The sequence below is a fragment of the Aptenodytes patagonicus genome, chromosome 2 (genome assembly GCF_965638725.1).
Source record: "Aptenodytes patagonicus chromosome 2, bAptPat1.pri.cur, whole genome shotgun sequence".
In the NCBI taxonomy this organism is placed as follows: domain Eukaryota; kingdom Metazoa; phylum Chordata; class Aves; order Sphenisciformes; family Spheniscidae; genus Aptenodytes; species Aptenodytes patagonicus.
The window spans coordinates 144,848,278-144,868,459 of NC_134950.1; the positions used below are offsets into that span (position 1 = coordinate 144,848,278).

The 20,182-nt window shown below is 39.6% G+C and overlaps 1 protein-coding gene across 5 annotated transcripts in view; it reads right to left on the reverse strand.

The window, feature by feature from the left end:
* Window positions 1–20,182, reverse strand: part of LOC143157058 (putative acyl-CoA dehydrogenase 6) — a 101,804-nt gene that overhangs the window by 39,371 nt on the left and 42,251 nt on the right. For all 5 annotated transcript variants that reach the window (XM_076331491.1, XM_076331494.1, XM_076331493.1 and 2 more), the window contains exon 3: window positions 3,598–3,727. In XM_076331491.1, the coding sequence (XP_076187606.1) occupies window positions 3,598–3,727 (130 nt within the window). The remainder of the gene's footprint in view (window positions 1–3,597; window positions 3,728–20,182) is intronic.

Below are 20,182 nucleotides of genomic sequence, written 5' to 3' on the forward strand. Positions count from 1 at the left end.
ATGCATTTTATACTAAAATGCAGGTATTGTAAAAGAGGAGTCATATTAAAGGTTACCCTCTTCAGACCATGCAGTTTTTAAGAGCTACTCATGTGGCTGGTGTCCTGCTGCTACCACAGCAGCTGTGGAGGCCTGAAGGCTGCCCACCAGACAAGCTGCCACTGTAGCGTGGCCAGGCTGTCACCAGGAGCTGGAGAAACCTCAAAGGTATAGGAACAGTGTGAAGCTGTTTTGAGGAAAGCTAGTTCAGAAGCAGCTGCTTGACTTCATATTGCCCCACCGTATTGCTCTGGCTACTTTTTTTAATGATACTTTTTTAATGATATGTTGAAAGCTGCACCTGTAACAGCTTCTGCTCTGGCTCAGGGCAAATCCCGGCCTACTTTATGCACACTATACAAATTACGTACCAAATATGAGAGCAAGAGAACTCCGTATGTCTGTTCTTGAAGAAGCACAAAACCAAGCTTCCCTTATGCTATGCCAGTGGGAAAGCCACTTGGCTCTTGAACGACCTCTTCCCATTTTCACCCTTTTCCCAGCTGATCAAGAGGATGATCCTGCTTTTCAAAACTGCTGTTCTGATTGTCAGCTGCAGCTTCTCTCCTTTACAGCAAACAGGAAATGAGACCGTAAAACTAACTTTTTGGACATTAATTCTCAGGTGTGCTGCTGTTCAGGGTGGAGAAAGAATCAGTGACGAGTAAGCTGACGAAATAGAAAAGCACTCTCTTCCCACTAAATAATCATCATTATCCTTACTGTTTTCCTATAAATAATGTGGGGGGGGGGGGGAAGGGTAGAAAAGGAAAGTTTACTGCCTACTGCTGAGATAAAGGAGCTCTACGCTGACCTGGTATCACTATGGATGTGTCGCCCTATAGGCTTGTTTACAAGCCCAAGGAAATGTATCTCATTCGCTGTGTCAGGTGAGAGCTGCTTTCTCCACTCTACCTCTAAGCATGAAAGCAAGTGAAGTATTATATCTGAATGCATTTGAAAGACCTGACAAGAGAGTTATGTTCAGAACCAGGTACATCAAAGGTCAGATCACTGCTGACAAAACATTTTGCATTTAGTTCTCAAATTTAGAAAGTGCTACTGCTTCACTTAGAGGAATCTGGGGGAAAAAAAATGGAGCAGTGTGGGCATCTTCAAGTGAAACAAAACTGTTTTCTCCTATATTTGTCTACACAATAGAAATGCATACAAATCAAAATCTGCAGGGTTGCTTCCAAATATGACCATGAATATAGCTTTCTGAAGGTTGTCAAAAAAAATCATAAACAATGAAGTAAAAAGGGGCAGGAACAGTGAACAGGCAAACAAATACAGGTAACATTTTCAAAATTTATTATTTCTATAATTAAAACTGCTACTACAATGTACTTCCCATTTAACTGAATATCTCAAAGACCTTCACAAACTAAGCCTCGCAACAGCTTGTCACCGAAGCAAGAAATCCATGGAAGTTGCAGAAACAGCATCAGGAGGCATCCTGACTCTAGATCTTTCAAGACTTTATTTTTCCAAAGTATGAAAACTTAAAAAGCTCTGTGTGTGTGTGTCCGTATGTGTATCCATCTGTTCAAACTACTGTGCTGTCTATATATCTAATTGAGGGAACATCTCTAATTTACAGTGGCAGAACATCTTCATGACATATCACATTCACTGAGTTGGTTTGCAGGTGCACTCAAATACGTGCTTGATGAATGGTGAATAAAGCCCAAAGTTAGGAAAGCCAACAAAGGGCTCCAGATTTCTTTTTAAAAGTTTTTTAGGGGATGATGGTTGATTCCCATATTACTGTTTACTTTGTGCGTCGCTGATGCATCATGTGTAACAATGCATAGTTAAGACGCAAAATTTGGATTATCTCTTTGAACTTGTTTAGGATCACCACAGTACACAGACACCTTTAAAGAAACCATCCAGGCTGTGAATGCAATTTGAAACCATGACCCAGGACAAGCAGTTAGCCCTCTCACTATACTGCATGAAGTAAAGCTGCACACGTGCAGAATTTCCTGTAGCAACCAGCTTTCTCTTTTCATTACCAAGTTTCACTTTTACATCTTAACAGTGGGACACTGTACTGTATAACTAGTCAGTGGAATTGACTTAACAGTGGAGGAACAGTTCACTAATACAGATGCAAATTCAATTACAGATTTCATCATGTTAACGACATTTTCACATTTACTTTCCAAGAACATCCACTTTAGGATTTCACTAGCACAAATGTATGTAGCTTCGCTGCTTTACTACAGCAGAACAGAGTAACAGAAGGCCAAAAAACTGCAATGGAACAAAATCCCATCTTCTTTTACCCACAGATTTTATTTAAACAGCTGGGAATAAAAGGCTATGATGGGGGCAATGTACTATTTTCTGAAGTCTTTTAAAATACTACTTTTATTCTCATTTGGACTATAACTAAGCTATTGTTGCAACAGACATACTGAACTCCATGCTTTCAGCAAGCTTTTGGTGTATTACACAAAGGAGAAGAAAACTTTTAGAAAGATTTCCCGTGGCTGAGACCTCTGAAGTCACACATACCTAGCAGAAGGATAAATGGATGTCAGGGGAAGAGAGCCTACATTCCAGACTCTACAATGGATTTACAGGCATTTTCATTCGGGGGGGGGGGAGGAAGCACCAACAAAAACAACCCAACCCTAAAATGCTCTTCTGTGCAAAAATTCCCCTTTTGTATATCTGTTTTGTGCAAAGAAATTCCTCACTTCATCATCATTATTTGAATTTAATCCCCACCACCACCTTCCAGAATTTTAGGTGTGTATCCATATTCCAGGGGCAAACTGCTGGACCAGCCTGTTGCCTCCCTCTAGTTTTGCAAACTGATGTTTTGATGCAGAATGTTTGTGAAACTACTACATGAAGAAGTTGGTAACTGCCACTTTTATTGAGGGAGGAAAAAAAAAAGAACCAAAACAGATTCAGAAAGTGCAGGAGCCTAAATGATAGCAAGTGATAAAAGGGGAACACTGACACAAGCAGATGAGAAAAAGCAAAGTGAGTAATTGCCTGGAATGGACATATTTAGGAAGCACGATACATGTGCTACAACTTTAGGAGTTAGACCAACATTGATCATTATTTCTGAAAAGTCACAGTCAGAGAGGAGCACCTTGTAAAGCTGAAGAAAAGCAAGTAAATTATAAAATAGAATTAGACTGATCCTAATCATTACAACTAAATACATCCTTAGTATGACTGCACTGGGATATCTGGCTAAGAACAAACACAAACGTGAATAGGGATCTTCTGGAATTAAAATTGTTTTACTGGTTGTGGCACCAAAGTTCTCAGTTTGTAAACATATCATCTACTATTAAACAAGGCCTATGTTTTAATATATAATATTCTAGCATTTAAAAAAAAAACAGTATTTTCTCTCCTAAACCAAACTGTCTGAGAGAGGTAGAGAGTAGGTTCCTTCCTCCAGTGTTACTGAAGAGCAACTAGACAGTAAATCTGCACAGTAATGTTTTTTCCTACTCTTATACAGATTGGGTTTTAGGCCTAAACACATGATGATTTGGCTAAACTAAACTTTCTGAAAATTACCTTGTAAGAGCAGGAGTAGCCATGCTAGCTTGCACTCCAATAGCCATAGGAATACCTCCACAGTGGATATTTCCCAGCTCTTCTGCCACTGCAATGTTATAGGAGAAGTCCAAGCCCATGCCGCCATATTCTGAGGAAAAAACAAATGTATGATGCTTATGTTCTACACTGGCATAAGCAACAAGAAAAAAAAAAAATATTGCTACTGCAAGGACTTGCCAACTGCAATTTCACTGCTAATTTTTAAATATTTGACAATTATCAGCTTTCCTTTCAGAAAAGCGATGCCACACTATTCTTTACAAAACCTGAATTTAAAACTACACCTGCTCTAATTACCCGTGTGCACATCAGGTCACCTCTGAATATCCTAGGTAGCATCATTACTTTTACTAGAAACAGCAGGAAAAAGTGATTTGCTGCTAAAAATGACATCAGAAGGCAAAATTATTCTTTCTAACAGCAAGGTTGTATGAACAAATCACCACAAGGTAAGAAGTGCTTTTATTTCTCCGTAACAATGCCTGACACCCACTCTCACCCCCCAATGCACTCAAGCAGAGCTCATCCTCCTCGCGTGCAGCACTCAAGTCAGCACAGAGCAAGACCACGTGCAGGTTGTGTCCCTGTGTTAAATTACTGCCGTAGCTCAAAATCCACCTTAGACACAAGTACAATACCGAACACACGTATTTAATATCCTGGCACCTGGTCGGTGCACACATTAAAGCATTTTTCATTAGCAGGAGGCTGACGACCCGGGGCGCTGGCCGGGCTCCAGCACAGGCCGTTCCTCCTCCCCACATTCCAATCTGCAAAGTCAATTAAAAAGGATATTATTCTTCACCTCCTTCCCATGCCCAGTGCTGATAAACCCACCATGTAGAGAAACACAGAAAAGGGCTACACTGCTATGATGGATGAAGTAATTTCTAGCTGCATTAAATAGTTTATAGTCCAAAGGAAATATGGTGAAAAAGAGAAGGTTACTGCTTGACGTCATTAGTTGACTGAGAAGTTTTGATTAGATAATGTTTTCCTCCTTTTTTGTTTTGTTTTTTAATTGGTTGGTTGCTTTTTTTTTAAACTCATTTGAAGACCAACTAAGAAAATTTCAAATAAATAGATACAATCCCCCACCCCTCACACACACACACACAAAAAATAAGGGGCAGGCGACCCTCTTTCATTTTCACTTGCTGACATCAAACACTATCTGAGCTCACCCCTCTACTAACCTGCTTTGAAGTTTTCAAAAAACACCATTAATTAAAAATCAAAACACCACAGTGCATATAAACGCAGGGCTTTGTGTGCTATCATCTGTTTCCTAAACCCACAGAAACTATCTTTGTGCATCCTTTCTCTGCAGACAGAAGGGAAACCACAAATGGAAAAGGCTAAGCGTGGAGTTTAATTTTCAAATAATGTTTCTCCTTAGGTCATCCTGAGCAATCTGGATTGTCAGAATTACAAAATAGCCACTTTTCCAAACTTGTACCTGAAAATAAAGCATGTTTCTAAAAAATATACACAAAATTGAAATTCCTACTGAAAGCTTAAGCAATACAGTGAAGCGATAGAATTATGAGAATGTCTTTAGCATAATATATAATCCAATTCTCTTGCCTTAACAAAGGCCCCATCAATAAGTAAGTGCTCTGAGGAACAGTAAGGAACGTATGCACACGTAAAGGGAAGGCTATCTAAAGATGCGTGGTATGAGAGGTTTTTTGCTAATTTTATATGAATCTGTATCAGAGTTATAATAGATAACCTCAGTTTTGGCACCACACAAATGCTTTCCATTTGATTTTATTTTTTTAAATCGGTCAATCATTTTATTGCCAAACTACAGTTATTACTAATTTTGTCTTTGGTTCTGTCTACCAAGCAGTTATATTCCTGTCTTTCACTTAATTTCACAAATCAAAACCTTAGTTTCTTGATTTACCCAAAGCAACTTCACAAGAGGAATGCTATGCACAAAACTGACCCAAAGAAGGACCGTTTTATGCAAGTGTACGGCTTACATACATTCTTTGTTCATACCACAATTCATTATGTATTACTATATAACAGACTTGCCTTGCTCTCATTTGAGATTAGTTACCAAGTGGTACATTTTAAAAACAAAATGCTGCAAAAGGCCAGCTCTCAAAGCGATGACACTGAAGGAATTTCCTACCAAAGGGAGCAAACGAATCAGAACAAAGCCGCAGGACCTGAGAAGGTGGAGGGGGGAAGCCCTGCCAGGCAAAGAGATGATGCATCCTCTGAAGATTTTATAGTCTGGGGATAGACAATGCAAGAGACAACCACAGATGCAGACGGGCAGGAAGGGCAGAAGCAAATGGTAAAAACATTAATCAGACAACACCTAACTTTCCATCAGTTCTGTTCCAGGAGCCAAGGAGAAAGAGTTTCATGGAGAAATGTGAGTGGTTTTACGGATGATTATAGGAATGCCTCTTTTGAACCCAAAGTACTTGCTCGAGACAGAGATTCACTTGTCAGTGAAGTCTGTGCAGCTATATCCCCAAGTAATTTGGGTAACTTATGCCATGGCTAAAGACAGTTGTGTCCCATCTGTTTGGGGAACCGGATCTCTGCACTGAGACGCGCTGCCAGCCATGTCACACACAGCAATAGCAGGCAGCGCTGGCTCCGAGCACCCATGCAACTTTCTTTTTTCCCCAGCACATGGTGGCAGCCTGGCTTCCGCAGCCCCGCTGCCGGTGCCCCAGCCAGCTATTTTGGGACTGGTCCGAGCACATAACCCTGCGTGCCACGGGACTCAGCTCTTAAACTGAGCCAAACCCACCAGATCATTCTTACTTCTACCTGCAATGACGGTGAACATTTTATGGAATGAATGTTTAATTTTTATTTGTAATAAGATTTACCCTTTTTGGAATAACTCTCATTTGGAATAAGGGAATAAGCTGGTGGTAGGAGGGTTGTGTTCGCCAGTCTCATCAACAAACACCACCTCCTGGAAGTATCTGTAATGTAATGCTAACAGGTCAATTTAATTTTCATTCATAAAAGCAAACACCATGCCTAATATAACTTTTGGTGAAAAATCCATAATGAAAAGGAACGAAATAAATCTCAGATTTGATTGTTTTTTAAAAAAAAGAGTAACAAGCTATATGTAAATATTCACATGTAGAACATTTCTAGAGTAAATATTTCATTTAACTTTAAAACGAGATGAGTGACCTTTAGAGAATTGTTTGGCTACATTTCCATTTTTAATTTGCAAGAAATATTAAAAGAACAAAGCAAAGCAAAACTAGGCAGAAAGTCTAATGCACTAATATTTTATAATTCAAAACAGGTAGAAAAAGGCAACTCTGCTATATTCAAATCGTTACTGTTTCGCTGACAATAGCACAACTTACAGCTGTTAAACAGCTTAATTTGATATCTTATCCATTGTTTGATTTCACGTTCTTTTACAAAGAAATTAAATTATAAAGCCCACAGCAAGAACACATGAACATGCAGATAAATAAAGATTCTGCACTGCAGACCATGGGCAGGACCCACGCTGGAGCAGGGGAAGAATGTGAGGAGGAAGGAGCAGCAGAGAGGAGCTGCTATGAACTGACTGCAATCCCCCATCCCTCTGCACCACTTGGGGTGGGGAGGGAGGTAGATGACTCGGGAATGAAGGACTGAAGCTGAGCCTGGGAAGAAGGGGGAGAGGATGGTGGGGAACATGTTGTTTTAATTTGCCTTTGTTTCTCGCTACACAAATCTATTTTAATTGGCAGCAAATTAAATTAATTTTCCCCAAGCCAAGTCTGCTTTGCCCATGATGGCAACTGGTGAGCCATCTCCCTGACTTTATCTCGACCAGCTGAGCCTTGCCATTGTATTTTCTCCCCTGTCCTGCTGAGAAGGAGTGAGTGAGCGGCTGGGTGGGTGTCTGGCTGCTGGCCACGGTGAACCCACCACACCACGGTGAGTATATTAACCTATTATTCTTTTAAACTGGCTCTGTGCTTTTCTATTAATCACCACCACCACATTATTTTAACACCCTCCTCCCCTCCAAAAAGCTCCTTATTTTATATAGACCAGCTTATTTCTTTATTTCTACATGTTAAGTTTGTGATACTGCCAGTAGAGTGGGAGTCCAAGAGAAAACAGCAAGCTTTAAAAAACATAGTTTTTAAAAGATGCAGATGTACATTCTACTAAGTCTGATAATTTAGGGTATCAGGACTTATATATATGAATATAGGCAGACAGCAAAGGTGATGCCCAAAAATACAAATAAAAGAGCAAGACTATCTGATCTTCAGCTGCAACATGTCAAAACAGAAACACTGCTGAGAAGATCGGTTGGGAAAACAAAGGCAAAGAATGTCTATGAAAAAGGACTTATAAAGGCAAAGGAGAAGCTGAGATCTTTCATACAATCGTTTTATTTTTGTGAAGACCAACATGTTTCTTGTCACTTGTTCAGCTACAGGCTCCCTGTTCAAATATGACTCTGTTCAATGATGAGACAGGCTCAAAGTGTCTAGTCCAAGTTTTGTAAGAGTTTATTCTATTTGGAATTTGCTTCTGAACCCCATCTAGTATCTGTCAGTGGGAATGACAACATCTGTGGTGAAAAGGGTCTGTAAGTGAGTTAAGCAAGGAGAAACAAGGCGTCTTCAGAGTGTTTTAAGAATGTGAGTGAGCCTGGAAAAAGGAATTGTGAAAACACAATACAGCCGTATCAGTAACTCAATCTTAAATGCTTATATAATTTATCTTGTTTGTTTACAGAGCTTTCAAAGTTCACATAAAGTGTATCTACACCAAAGGAAATCACGCAGTATTACTTCTACTATTGGCACCTAACTCAGTGCAAGAAAAAACAAATGTGTGCTCTTATTTCTAGTGACTAGAAAGACAAATAAAACATGAATCAACTCCCATTTTTAAGATAGGTCTGAGAGATTCCTACATCTGACACCAAGATGACAGAGCTAATTGCCAGTTTTCATCATAGCCTACAATTTTAAATCAACAAAAGGAAAATTTAAGTGTTCAAACCTTACTCACCTGTCATAAATATAGTTCAAGAATTTCAATTCCAGAGGACTACAAAGAACCTTGAAGTTACATAATTGCAAATTTCACCAGATAGGACAGTATAGAAATCCTACCATAATTCCTCTCCTATTCTTTACATAAAAGGAATTTAAAGAATTACCAACCAAATGGTTACTCTCTGTGTTGTGCAATTTCCCATGAACTGATTCTGAAAAGTCTTGGCTGATCAAGCTCAGAAAATACCTACTGCCTTCTTGGTTATTTGCTTCTTGCTGGATGCAGTGGAAAAACTCTTTATTTCACGTCAGAGAAACTCTGTGCATCCACTTCAGCCTTGTTGAGATGAACACATATTTTTTGGCTATTTCACCTGGATCAGTTCACCAAAAAAAACCCAACAACCCACAAAAAAAAACCCAACCACAAAACAAAAAAGAAACAAAAACCCCTTGTACCAGATGCAGAGTTCCCCTTAACAGATTATCTTAGCCAGACAGATCAAATTCCCTCAGTTTGTCCCAAAGTAGGACGAATTATAGTGCTTTATATTTGTGTTTGGTTGATCCTGGAAAGATCACCACCACATGCAGTACTTGATCTCTCACAGATACTCACTAGTTCATCCAAAAAACCCAAGGCAGATAAGAACCTCTTCTGTTAACTGAAGTTTTACTCAGTAATATTACTCTTGGGATCCAGAATTCTTCGGAAAGGGAAAAATATGGATTGGCGGCTCATTCCTTTTCAGACATATACAGTTAGCGGCATAAGTACAATCCCTGAACAATTAACAGTGCAAATTGTGTGTTCCTGCAATACTCATTGCTATAGAAGTCATCACAGCTGCTGCTTCAGAAACAAAATTTACTGAGATGAGTAAGGCGATCGGATCTGTCTAGCACCGTTTTAGATTAAGACAGAGCTACACTGGAAAATACAGGAGAAACTTCCCCCACAGTGTAAGGATAAAAAAATCCCCTATAAAAACAACACAAAATGCCAAGTAGGAACTCGGCAGTGCCTGCCACTGAGCAGACAAATGCACCACACAGACCTGCTCCTAGCTGGGGGGCAGCATGGACACATTTAAAGAGGGTTCAAAAGCTGTGTAGGACACTGCTTTAGAAAGCCAAAGCAGTATATTCTAAATCACTGGTTGAAAACAGCCGCACTTGTTACCCTCTGACTTCCAAAAACCTCCCTCACAAATTTGTAAGTTTTCTTTATTTTCTAAATGGTTATACAGTGTCACCAATTGCCATCTGAGTCAGCAATCACATCTGCATAAATCTTCAAACTCAGAAGGATATCAGACCTCTTAAACAAAAAACAAAAAAACCCCAACAACAACAACAACAACAACAAAATCACACAAACCCCCAAAATTGTATACAAACAACATTACAGGGAAGGAAAAGCTAAGCTGCACAGTACAAGAGAATAAAATGTCCACATGGCAACACAAGAAACATTATCAGTGTAAAAAGACGCAGTAGCCAAAAAAAAAAGAAAGAAAAAAGAAAATCCAAGATTACACACAGTCCCAAGCACTAGCTATTGCATCAGCTCCAACTCAGAGAAAAACTTTACGCAATCACTGGTCAGAGATTCCTCAGTCGCCTTCTGCCTGCTTTTAAACTGAGATTATTTTTCCCCCTCAGCTTTGACCCAACATCAATCCCACAGAAGCCTAGTTAAACCATCTTACAATTTTTTTTCTTTAAGGTTAAAAAGTACAGCTTGCAATTATTGTACATTTGATATTTAACGCTAGTCAAACTAAGTGTCACAGCATGAAGAAAACAAGAAAAACAAGAAAAAAAAACACATGGAAAAATGAAATCAAGAAGTGTATAGCTTCAGTGGCAAAGCCATGCTACTTCTCACGGGGTTTCTCTTTGGGCAAGCTCATAAACAAACCATAGCCTAGGTTTCAAGAATATCACCTCTGCAACCTCCCTGCTGCTTGAGGTCAGTCAATCAGCAACAACTGTCAACCTCCTTACGTACATTAAACATATACATTCCTACAACCTGTTGCACGTTCACCTGCTTTAAACTTTGCCTGTGGATGCTCAGTTTAATTCTCTGAGTCAGCCTTATCCAGCAGGGAATACTGCTTCTCTCCAGCTTGGAGGTTGCCACCCTTCTGACGAACAGGCAAACGTTGCATCAACATCCTTCGACACGATGCGTGTCCACTGCAGTCCTACTGACACCACTGTAAATCAGCCCTCAGAGGCACCAAAACCTGCCTTCGGACTCGATGAAGGCATCTGTCAGCGCCATGTAAAATGTGCTCTTCCTCCCAAGAAAACAACTGCACAGCTGCTCAGCTAGCTTCTTTTAAATGTGCTCATTCATTTTGAACAGGTAATAAATCGATTAATCTCACACCTGTACAATAATGAAGCAGGTACATCATCTTTATGTGCTGCTGGTGCTCCTATTCAGGACTCTTCCTCTCACATGAACTACTACAAACTACTATGAAAAGTTCATGTTACTCTGCATCACGGCAAATTTTCCTCCAACAGGATCTGAAGTGTGAATACAGAAATAGATACTATAAGGAATCTACAGTAACGTACAGACATTCAACATCCCATAGGTGAACAGGGAAAGAAAATGGGAATAGACCTATCAATAGGTAACGGAGAGGGAGAGACCAAAGAACATTCTCCAGTTTAAGCACAACAGGGAAAAAAATGAGTAACAGGACTGAATACAAGTATGTACGTTTGTAAGGATTTTTTAAAAGCTGGATGAAAAGGGGCCAAAATCTGAAATCAGAAGAAATTGTGCTCAGTTTTGTAGCAAACCCTATGAGCAAAAAGCAGACTAATTACTTTCATTTCTTAAAGGCATCAGGATATAAAGTCAGTATTCAAAAGATCCAGAGCTCATTCTGGCTCTTCTGAATTCCACATAAATAAATAAGTAAACTGAAAAGCAATACTACGTGATTCAGGGATTAAACAGATTTACTACATTTGCTACTTATTAAAAATTCTACGCTAAGATTTATACAAAGGCTGACTATTTTTCAGCTGAAAGCTGTGTTTAACTTTCTTTCCTACAAGATCTTTTATTCCAGTCCAAGCTGATAAATAGCTTGTTGGAAATCCAGATTTGTCTGACATGGACAACTTTAGCCACTTAGCTCAAGATGTCACACCCAAAGGCACAAATTTTACTAGACCACAAGTTCCAAAACTTGCAATCTCCAAATGGAGTTACAAACTGAGAATTAAAATTGCGGGCACAGGGGGAGAAATTTGACAAATGCTGGTTTTGATTAAATTCCAGAAAAAACTATTTCAGAATGTGTGCCGTGAATAATTAAATGACTTTGGATGTGCTCTGGAGCTAGCCTGGCTAGCACAGGGGTTTTAGTTCAGTAGCACAGAACTCTGAACAGAAACACACCACAGGAGGCTTGCACAGGAATTTCTGATCAGCGCAGGCTTACAGGACCAAATTATTTTCCAGTGGCTGACCCCTTACGTCCTCGAGAAGCTGTGCCAGATACTGAAAAAAACATGCCATGCCATCCCCAAAATACCTGTCACATTGCAGATCAACATATTCTTACCATGGTCACAGTGAACAAATTGTTGAAGAGACATCTATCAACTAATGCCACAGCTAGAAGCACACCCCTCTGTCATTAAGTAATTTCCTTGTTTGTAAGGATTAACAGGCAAAAGACTCTTCAGCTGGCAACGTCTGCATCCGCAGGCTGATGCAGACATCAGCATGGGCAGGGCTGGGACCACCGTGGGCAGCTCCTCGTCCCCAGCAACTCCCAAGCCCTTGCCCCATGGGACAGCCTGTTGTGCTGCTGGAGCATCTCCAGATATTTCACTTCTCAAGTGCAACAGAGACCGAAGGAGAGCATCTTCTGTGTTTTGTGATTGTTTGTGAAATCTGATTGGTTTTGAAACTCCTTTGAGTTAGCAAAAGCAAAGCAATAAAAGAGCATCCCTATTTCTGAGCAATAGAGTGTGGTTAGCTGTTTAAGACAAAACCCAAATTTTCTGTTTTCCAGGAAGGGTCATAAGTTTGATCTTGAACTGGGGAAAAAAGTCAAATAAAAATGCAAAAATCTGTAATACTTTTATGACACAAAATTGCATTCTTCTTTCAGGTTTGTTTGTTTTTTTTTCCAAAAGACATACAAAGGAAATGTCACAATAAAACACCCTTCTGGAATGAAAATTGAAGGTTTTTTACACAATGCCAAAACAATGCATTTCCCCTTACTTTTCTCCAACAAAACAGACATTTCAGTAAAACTGACATGTTCTCATGCTTTCTCTACTCTTGATAATTTTAATGGAAAAACATTTCATTGATAACTTTTATTTGGTTTAAGGAGTGTGAACAAACACTTTAAGCACTATTCTAGAGCTGACAATACCTGGTTTAGTTCTCATTTTTGCCTATGATTTTGTGTGCATCCTTGCCCTTCAGATTTGTCAACCACAGCGTATCATAAAACAGATTATCCCTCTCTGTAAAAAAAGCTAACACAACACGACTCTAATCTGAACTGCAATCTCCAATGTAAAATAATGCTACATCACTATTTTTATTTACGTTGAAGTTGGAAGGTGTGCCTTATATGTGGTACTGGCCACAAACGAAAGGATTTTCAGTATAGTGCAAAGCATGCCAGAAAGCAAACTCCCCATCCAAGACTGTTTTCTTCAAAAGAACTGTCTACTCAAAATATTATATTATTTCAGTGAGCATTTCATCATCCCCCGTGCTATGCTCCAAGAAATTGTAATTTATCGGGTTATCTGTTTCTTCTTATTGATTTGGTTCTGAAATCAGTAACAAATCAGCACTGAAAACCGTGAAAAGCAAGTTATTCCAAGGGGGAATGACAGCACCTGGCTGCAGAGCAGATAAAATTATAATACAGTTTACAACTAAAAACCACATCAAACTGCCTAATACACAATTATCTGACTGACACAATGAGGTTGTAACATACATAGAGAATAACCTAGGACAAAAGGGAACAATGCCATCATTAAAGGTATCCGTTGAAGAGTGAGATGAGTTAAGAAAAAAACCCACAAAACCCCCCAGAAAATCCTTTCCACCTTCCCTGACTCCCAGTCCTACCTGAATTATAACTAATGACCCTAAGCATTCATGCACCCAGTAGTATAACTACCCTTTTACTATACAGGTTAACTGTAATTTTTTACAACAGAAACAGAAGATATATTTAGCCATAGCAAATTTAAGTCTATAGTAAAAGTACATTTGCAGTACTGACTGTATAAACACTTGCAGCTAAAGTCAGACCTCTCTCGATCGTGAATACTATCTCTGCTATTTACAAACCATTCAGGAACACGAGCAGGGACATTCATGCATTCAGCTACCACTCAGGAGCTCCAAGAAAGTCAGAGGCTGGCTATTCATCTCCATCATTTGCTTTTTTATAAGTAGCTATACAACAAATTATATCCTAAATTCTTGTTCTTAAACTATCATACTAGAGCTACATAGCAATAAATGTATTTGTCGGGAAAAGAATACCTTGAATACGTGGTCACATAGTAAATTTGCAAAGGTATTAAATTTTATTGCATGTGCTGAGTAATTCTGAAAGGGAAAGTATATTAAATCAACATATATATTGTATATATTCATACTTACGGGATGGCTCTGAAACTGAGATTTAAATATTCACATTTGAAAATAAAAGCAGTAAAACAAGTTCATATATTTGGGGATGGAGGTGGGGAAATCCTTCTTCCCAGAACTTAGGAAATTATTCCAGGAGATGTTTGAAAAATAATCTTAGAAGTACTGCCAAATACCTGAGTTATTATCTTCATGGCTCAATAATCTAGCCAATAACATACCTTTCTTTCAAATCAGAAGAAAAATACCAGTGAGGCTGGAGTCCTCTCCACCTCCCGAGGAGACAAATGTTCCAGAGCCATCGTGCTTCCCCCATCTCTCCCACACACCTACAAGTAGAGGGGACTGGGGAGAATGGGTGAGGGAACGGTAGATTTTTCATGAAGGAAAAAGCACTTGTCAAAACTACATATTATTACTATTTTTTTTAAGTTGGTCTTGTACTATGTACTTTCCATTAGATCCGTCTAATCGCAACGATTTTAAAAACGATAGGCTTGGCAACCATCCATCAGATACCAGGGATTTATTGTAGTGTTGTGTGTACTATTTCTAAATGAGTAACTGAAACATCCAAAATAAAAAAAAAGAAAATCCCAGTCAATTTATTGGTGCGTAGGTGTAAGAATCTCCAGAAACAGAACACACAATTATAAAATTATGTTAATATATTAAGGCTTTTTGGCATGTGTTTTGAGAGTTACATTCCTTTCCATCTCATAAAAGGCACTCTTTTAGAAACATATCCAATAGTCAGAAAAATATTTGCCTGATTTTCACGTGCCTCCATCCCCATCCAGCTGTAACACAACAGGCTTCTGTGGCCATGAGACCCTGCTGAGTAGCACAGGGCTGTAAGAAAGGGAAGTGAACAGGATTTCATTACCACAGGCACCTTTTATCATGGGTAGATAGCTCACTGTGTAGCCACTCCACTAAGGCTGCTGATGCATCCTTTGTTTTCCCACAGTCTCCTAGACACTCCTTCTGTTCAGAGAGATAAGTATTTTCCACCACCTTCCTGTTACTCTTAAGCCAGATCACCAAAGAGCTGGCTGATAAGCTTTCCAGTATTTCAGAGACACCCTAAATAGGTGCTGGGCTGAACTTGTTTGCTCATTTACTGGCAGTGCATGACACAGGAGGTGGCTGGGCATGCAGGGATCATCCCTCCGAACTACACGAGGAGCCCATCACTGCTGGACCTTTGGAGTTCGCCTGCAGTTGAGGTGCTGCAGGCTTTCCACATTGCTCAGCAGAGGCAGCAGATGAGCAGATGTCTGCCCTGGAATGGCTCTGGCTTAAAGATGCGTTTCCAGTACAAAGCTTGTATCTCACACCCATGGAAAAACATAGCAAGTTCAATGTCTCTGCATACCCTTAGTCTGGTGGAGACACCAATCCCACACGGACTCCAGACTGTCTTCAGAAACTGCCCAAGAGCCAGATCAGTTGTTCAAGTTTGTGATGCAGCTTTTTCAGCAACGTTAGCATGATCAAAGTCCAGAGCTAGATGCAAAAGAAGCAGTGATATATAAGCAGCCACAGATTTTAATCAGTGCCCCGTTCTGAAGCTTCTGCAAAGTCTCACATGAAATTATAATAAATGTATTAAAACTCATAAGCTTCACAATGTTGAGCATACTGCCTATCCTTTCAGTGCTGCATTATTTTGATGTTTTCTCTCCTTATTTTAAGGACTACAACTATTTGCTAACTCATTATGCTTAAGGAAAAGCCAGCTTATAGCATGTCTCAGCATTAGGTAGTCCCAAATTGAGCGAATCTGGCAACTCTAAATTAACAATGAGCAAAGCAGCAGTGACTGTGCCTCCTTTCTCCCAACTACATCATTATACTGAACCATGAAGAATGAGAAAGCCCACACCAAAGACATCAATTTATGCTCAACTCTCACTCTATGTTTAAAATAGTTGAGGAAAGAACAAAAACGTTCATTGAATACTGAATGGCCTCAAAATTAGCAATAAGGTTTAAGACCATGCTAACCTTCACTGAAACAATGAAAAGTTACATGAACTATTCCTCAAATGTAAAGCTGAAATTCTCTTTCCATTAAAAGGAAAAAGAAAAAAAAAAGGGGGGGGGGAGAAATAAGTTTTTCTATCTGGAAAAGATCACGGCATCTCCTAGGCTACAGCCTCATCATTCAAGTCAAGGGACATAAAACAAGTCAAACATGAATCAATGTATATCTTCTTCCTCAAAAAAAACCCCAACAAACCACACCCATCCCAGAAACAAAGGAAAAAAAAATGGCTCATTTATTTTGCTCACATGTATGTAAACATGGTAACTGTAATGACCGAGCTACAGATTTTCTGGTTTTCTTACAACACCAAGTACTGGTGAAGAGTCTTTTCTTGTTTGAAATCCTTCTCACATTGTGACTGTGGCTAATGCTGTTTTCTAAATTTTAGAGTAGCACTGATAAAGTATGGACTAAACTGAGAGTGATTAATTAAAGCAAGACATGAAAAATGCACCAAATACAAACTCACCTAAATAGCATGCTAAAACACAGACCTTAGCAGTAATACTTTCAAACCAAACCAAGTCACTATTCTCTGCATTTTAAGGAGGTTTACACAAAAGAATCAGATACATTTCCTTATTGCACAGATTCTTCTTACATGTTAGAAGTATTGCCATGAAGAGGAAAAAAAAGAAAACAAACCACAAAAGAAACCCCAACCTATTACCATTTTAGGGAAAGTCCTGTGTTTGGGAGCTCTGCTGCTGCAGACTGAGGTTACCCTGGCTAATGTTTTACCACTAGAAAATGTCTCCCACTTACAATTTAATTGCAATTCACTCTGCAAGATTTGGCTTGCTTATGATTTTGTGTTGGAATGGTTAGTGCTGTCGGAGTCCTGTTTAATCCAGCTCTGCAAGTTGAAAAGCTGTGTGCAGCCTGTCAGCTTCCAGAAAAATTAGTCTTAAGGCTAAATAACTTTCAGCAAAATAGAAAAAAACCTACCAAACTTTATTATATTTGAATGAAGAGCTTTCAGAAACTGGTTACTCTTATTCGAAGACGAGTATGGATAAATCAAACAACACATCTTTATATGATTTTTAGTTTTCTTCCAGTTGTTTTCCATCTCTCAGTGTGTCTTCCCATGCTGACTTTCCAGAGCTAGGATGAGTCTTCAGACAAATCCTGTCCTCTGGTTTGTGTTTCCCATCCTGACCTGGGATGAAACCGCTTCCTAATTTCTCCCTTGCTGAAAGGTCTTCACCAGTGTAAACCCAGCTTTGGGCACCATGCATCACCCAGCCCTGTTCCTTATGCTAGTGAAGTTTTATCTTATTTTTTGCCACATTCAGGATGCTTCTGGAATATCCTAGAGAGATGAATGGCCACTACTGATCTGATTGTTTTGTTGATTACAAGCACAGAAAAGATGGAAAAAACCAAAACAAATTCGTACAGATTTTACAGACAGATCAGGAGACCTCTCTGTTTAGCCTGCCAGCAATGGAGAATGTGCGACAACAAGGTTATATAAAAACTAATCATATTGGAATTTCATTATCCCTAATGTTTTCCTGTTGACCCACTTTTTCTTTTTTTCTTCTTTTTTTTTTTTAATCTGACCTCTAGCTAAGTTTCTCAACTGCAGTCACCAACAGCCACAGTGGTGTGCTCTGCCGATCGCTGAGCAAAAAGCCCTCACCTCCCCACACTGCCTCACTGCTGTCCCCATTTCTTGACGGTCAGGTTTCACTTTGGAGATAACAGGGCACTACCTGCTATCAGGTCTTTCCTGCTGAGAAAACATCATATGAAAGAGAGGGGACAAACACCTGCACCTCTTATCCCTCATTTACCCACCCATCTACCTTCATTTTCTCATCTCCTTGCATAAGCACAGAAGCATTTTGTATGCCTTGAAAATGGCCAAGGAGGCAACAAAGCTGTTGTATTATACCACGGACTTTCTTTTAAAATGCCTTACTACTTAGTAAAAAGACAAAAATTCTTTCCCTTAATGATGACAGCAGGATCCACAAAACTGGTAAAAGGCATGTAACAGGATGGCGTGGAAGGACAAAGTAATTTAGAAAAAGATGTATTGCCTGCAATTTAATATTGTGTTGTTTATGGTCTCTATGGCAAAGTAGGTGCTGCAAGATACCTAACAGAGGTATAATGAGCAAGCCTCTTGATATACAAATTACGGGATTTTGCCACAATCTTGAAGAAGTCAAAGGAGAAAAAAAGCCTGAAGCTGGGAAGAGTGTAATTAAGGAACACAACACAGGAGTAATTTCAGGGAAGTGCGTGGGGAAGGAAGGCAGACAGATGGGGAGAGTGATGTTCTCCATTGCACAAAACAAAGGAGAAGGAAGTTTAAGTATTTTATTTTTAAACCTAATTCAATGAAGCAAGGGGTGGAAGGAAATATGAATCCTCACAACCAACTTGGTATGTGCTCTAACTGGAGATTCCTCTTGGTAAAAGCAAACAGTAAGAGCAGGCTGCTTGACAGGCAGGTGGAGACCCTGGAGAAACACAACCCAGCTCCACCGCTCGGAGTAACTCGGAGGCACTCCTCAAACACCAGCAGGGCAAGATGCAAGCTGGAGGCCTCCAGAGCAAACCAGCCCTCGTGTGGAGAGAAGAAGTTGCCAGTGTCCGCTGTCCAGAGTGGTGATACGGACACCACTGAGATCTTCTTGCTAAGTTAAAACCAGAATTTAGAAAAATAAAAATATTTTCTGCATTTCCAAATTTGCAGCCAGGTGTCTAATTGCATGCTTTAATAGATTAAGCTTTTTTATTGCCATCCCATAACCTTGTCCGGTATAAGAGCAGCCTCCATGGAAACGGGCAGACACAGGACAAACCTAACCACAGTGTGAGGGCACGCAGCCCTGCAGGGACTGCCACCCCAAACACAGATTTGGGACTTTTACCAGCTGGGACTGTCATTTTCCTCATCCCACCGTGAAGACTGGTTGGGAGATAACAGATTATCCCTAAGTAAGTATGAACCACTGCCCCTTCTGCAAGCAGAAGTCAGCAGGAGTAGAATTTTTGGCTCCTGGAGCAGTGGTGACCGGCACACCATCCTGCTGTCAGCAGCACTGCTGTTATTTCGGCCTAAGCATAATTTGCCTCCGCCTGTTTCCCCATCCCTCAGCCACACAATCACAACTGCCTGCATGCAACGGAAAGAGTTAGGAAATAACTGGTACTAAAAAGTGGCAGATTGGTTAAAATTACACTACAGTATACTTCAGTGGTTACTCTGTCTCCCTGCACAACACAGTGGGTCCCTACTTTTAATTCTTAGAAGGATACTTTTTTTTTTTTAAAAATGAACTTGTAATATTTACATCAGCTTTCAAAGAACATTTGTGGCAAGAAGGTATGCTTCCACTTAAAAACTCCCTTTTTCTAATGCTAATAGCCATGCTACACACTCTTTAATGAGTGTCACTAACCACAACAGTAGGACTGTCTGAATAATGCAAAATCAAACTAGATGTATATGAAAAACCTCTTGTCCCATACCCAAACTCTATATAGGAATTTTCAGGTTTGTCTGTTTAATACCCTACTTGGGTCTTTTAGATGACAGAATAGCAAAAGACATGAACAAAATCACACCGATTTTGGTGGTTTGTTCCACAAAATTTACTTTAAAAGTCTTTCCATTGCATATACTCTCTAACTTCAATGTGACTTAACAAGCTGTCTAAAGGGAATAACAAGAAAACTGAAGACTGATGTTTTTCTTGTTTATCTTTTTCTGTTTACAGCTGAGATTATTTCCTCATTAGTTCCATGATAAATGACTTCACATTTTTCACTACTTTCAATGAT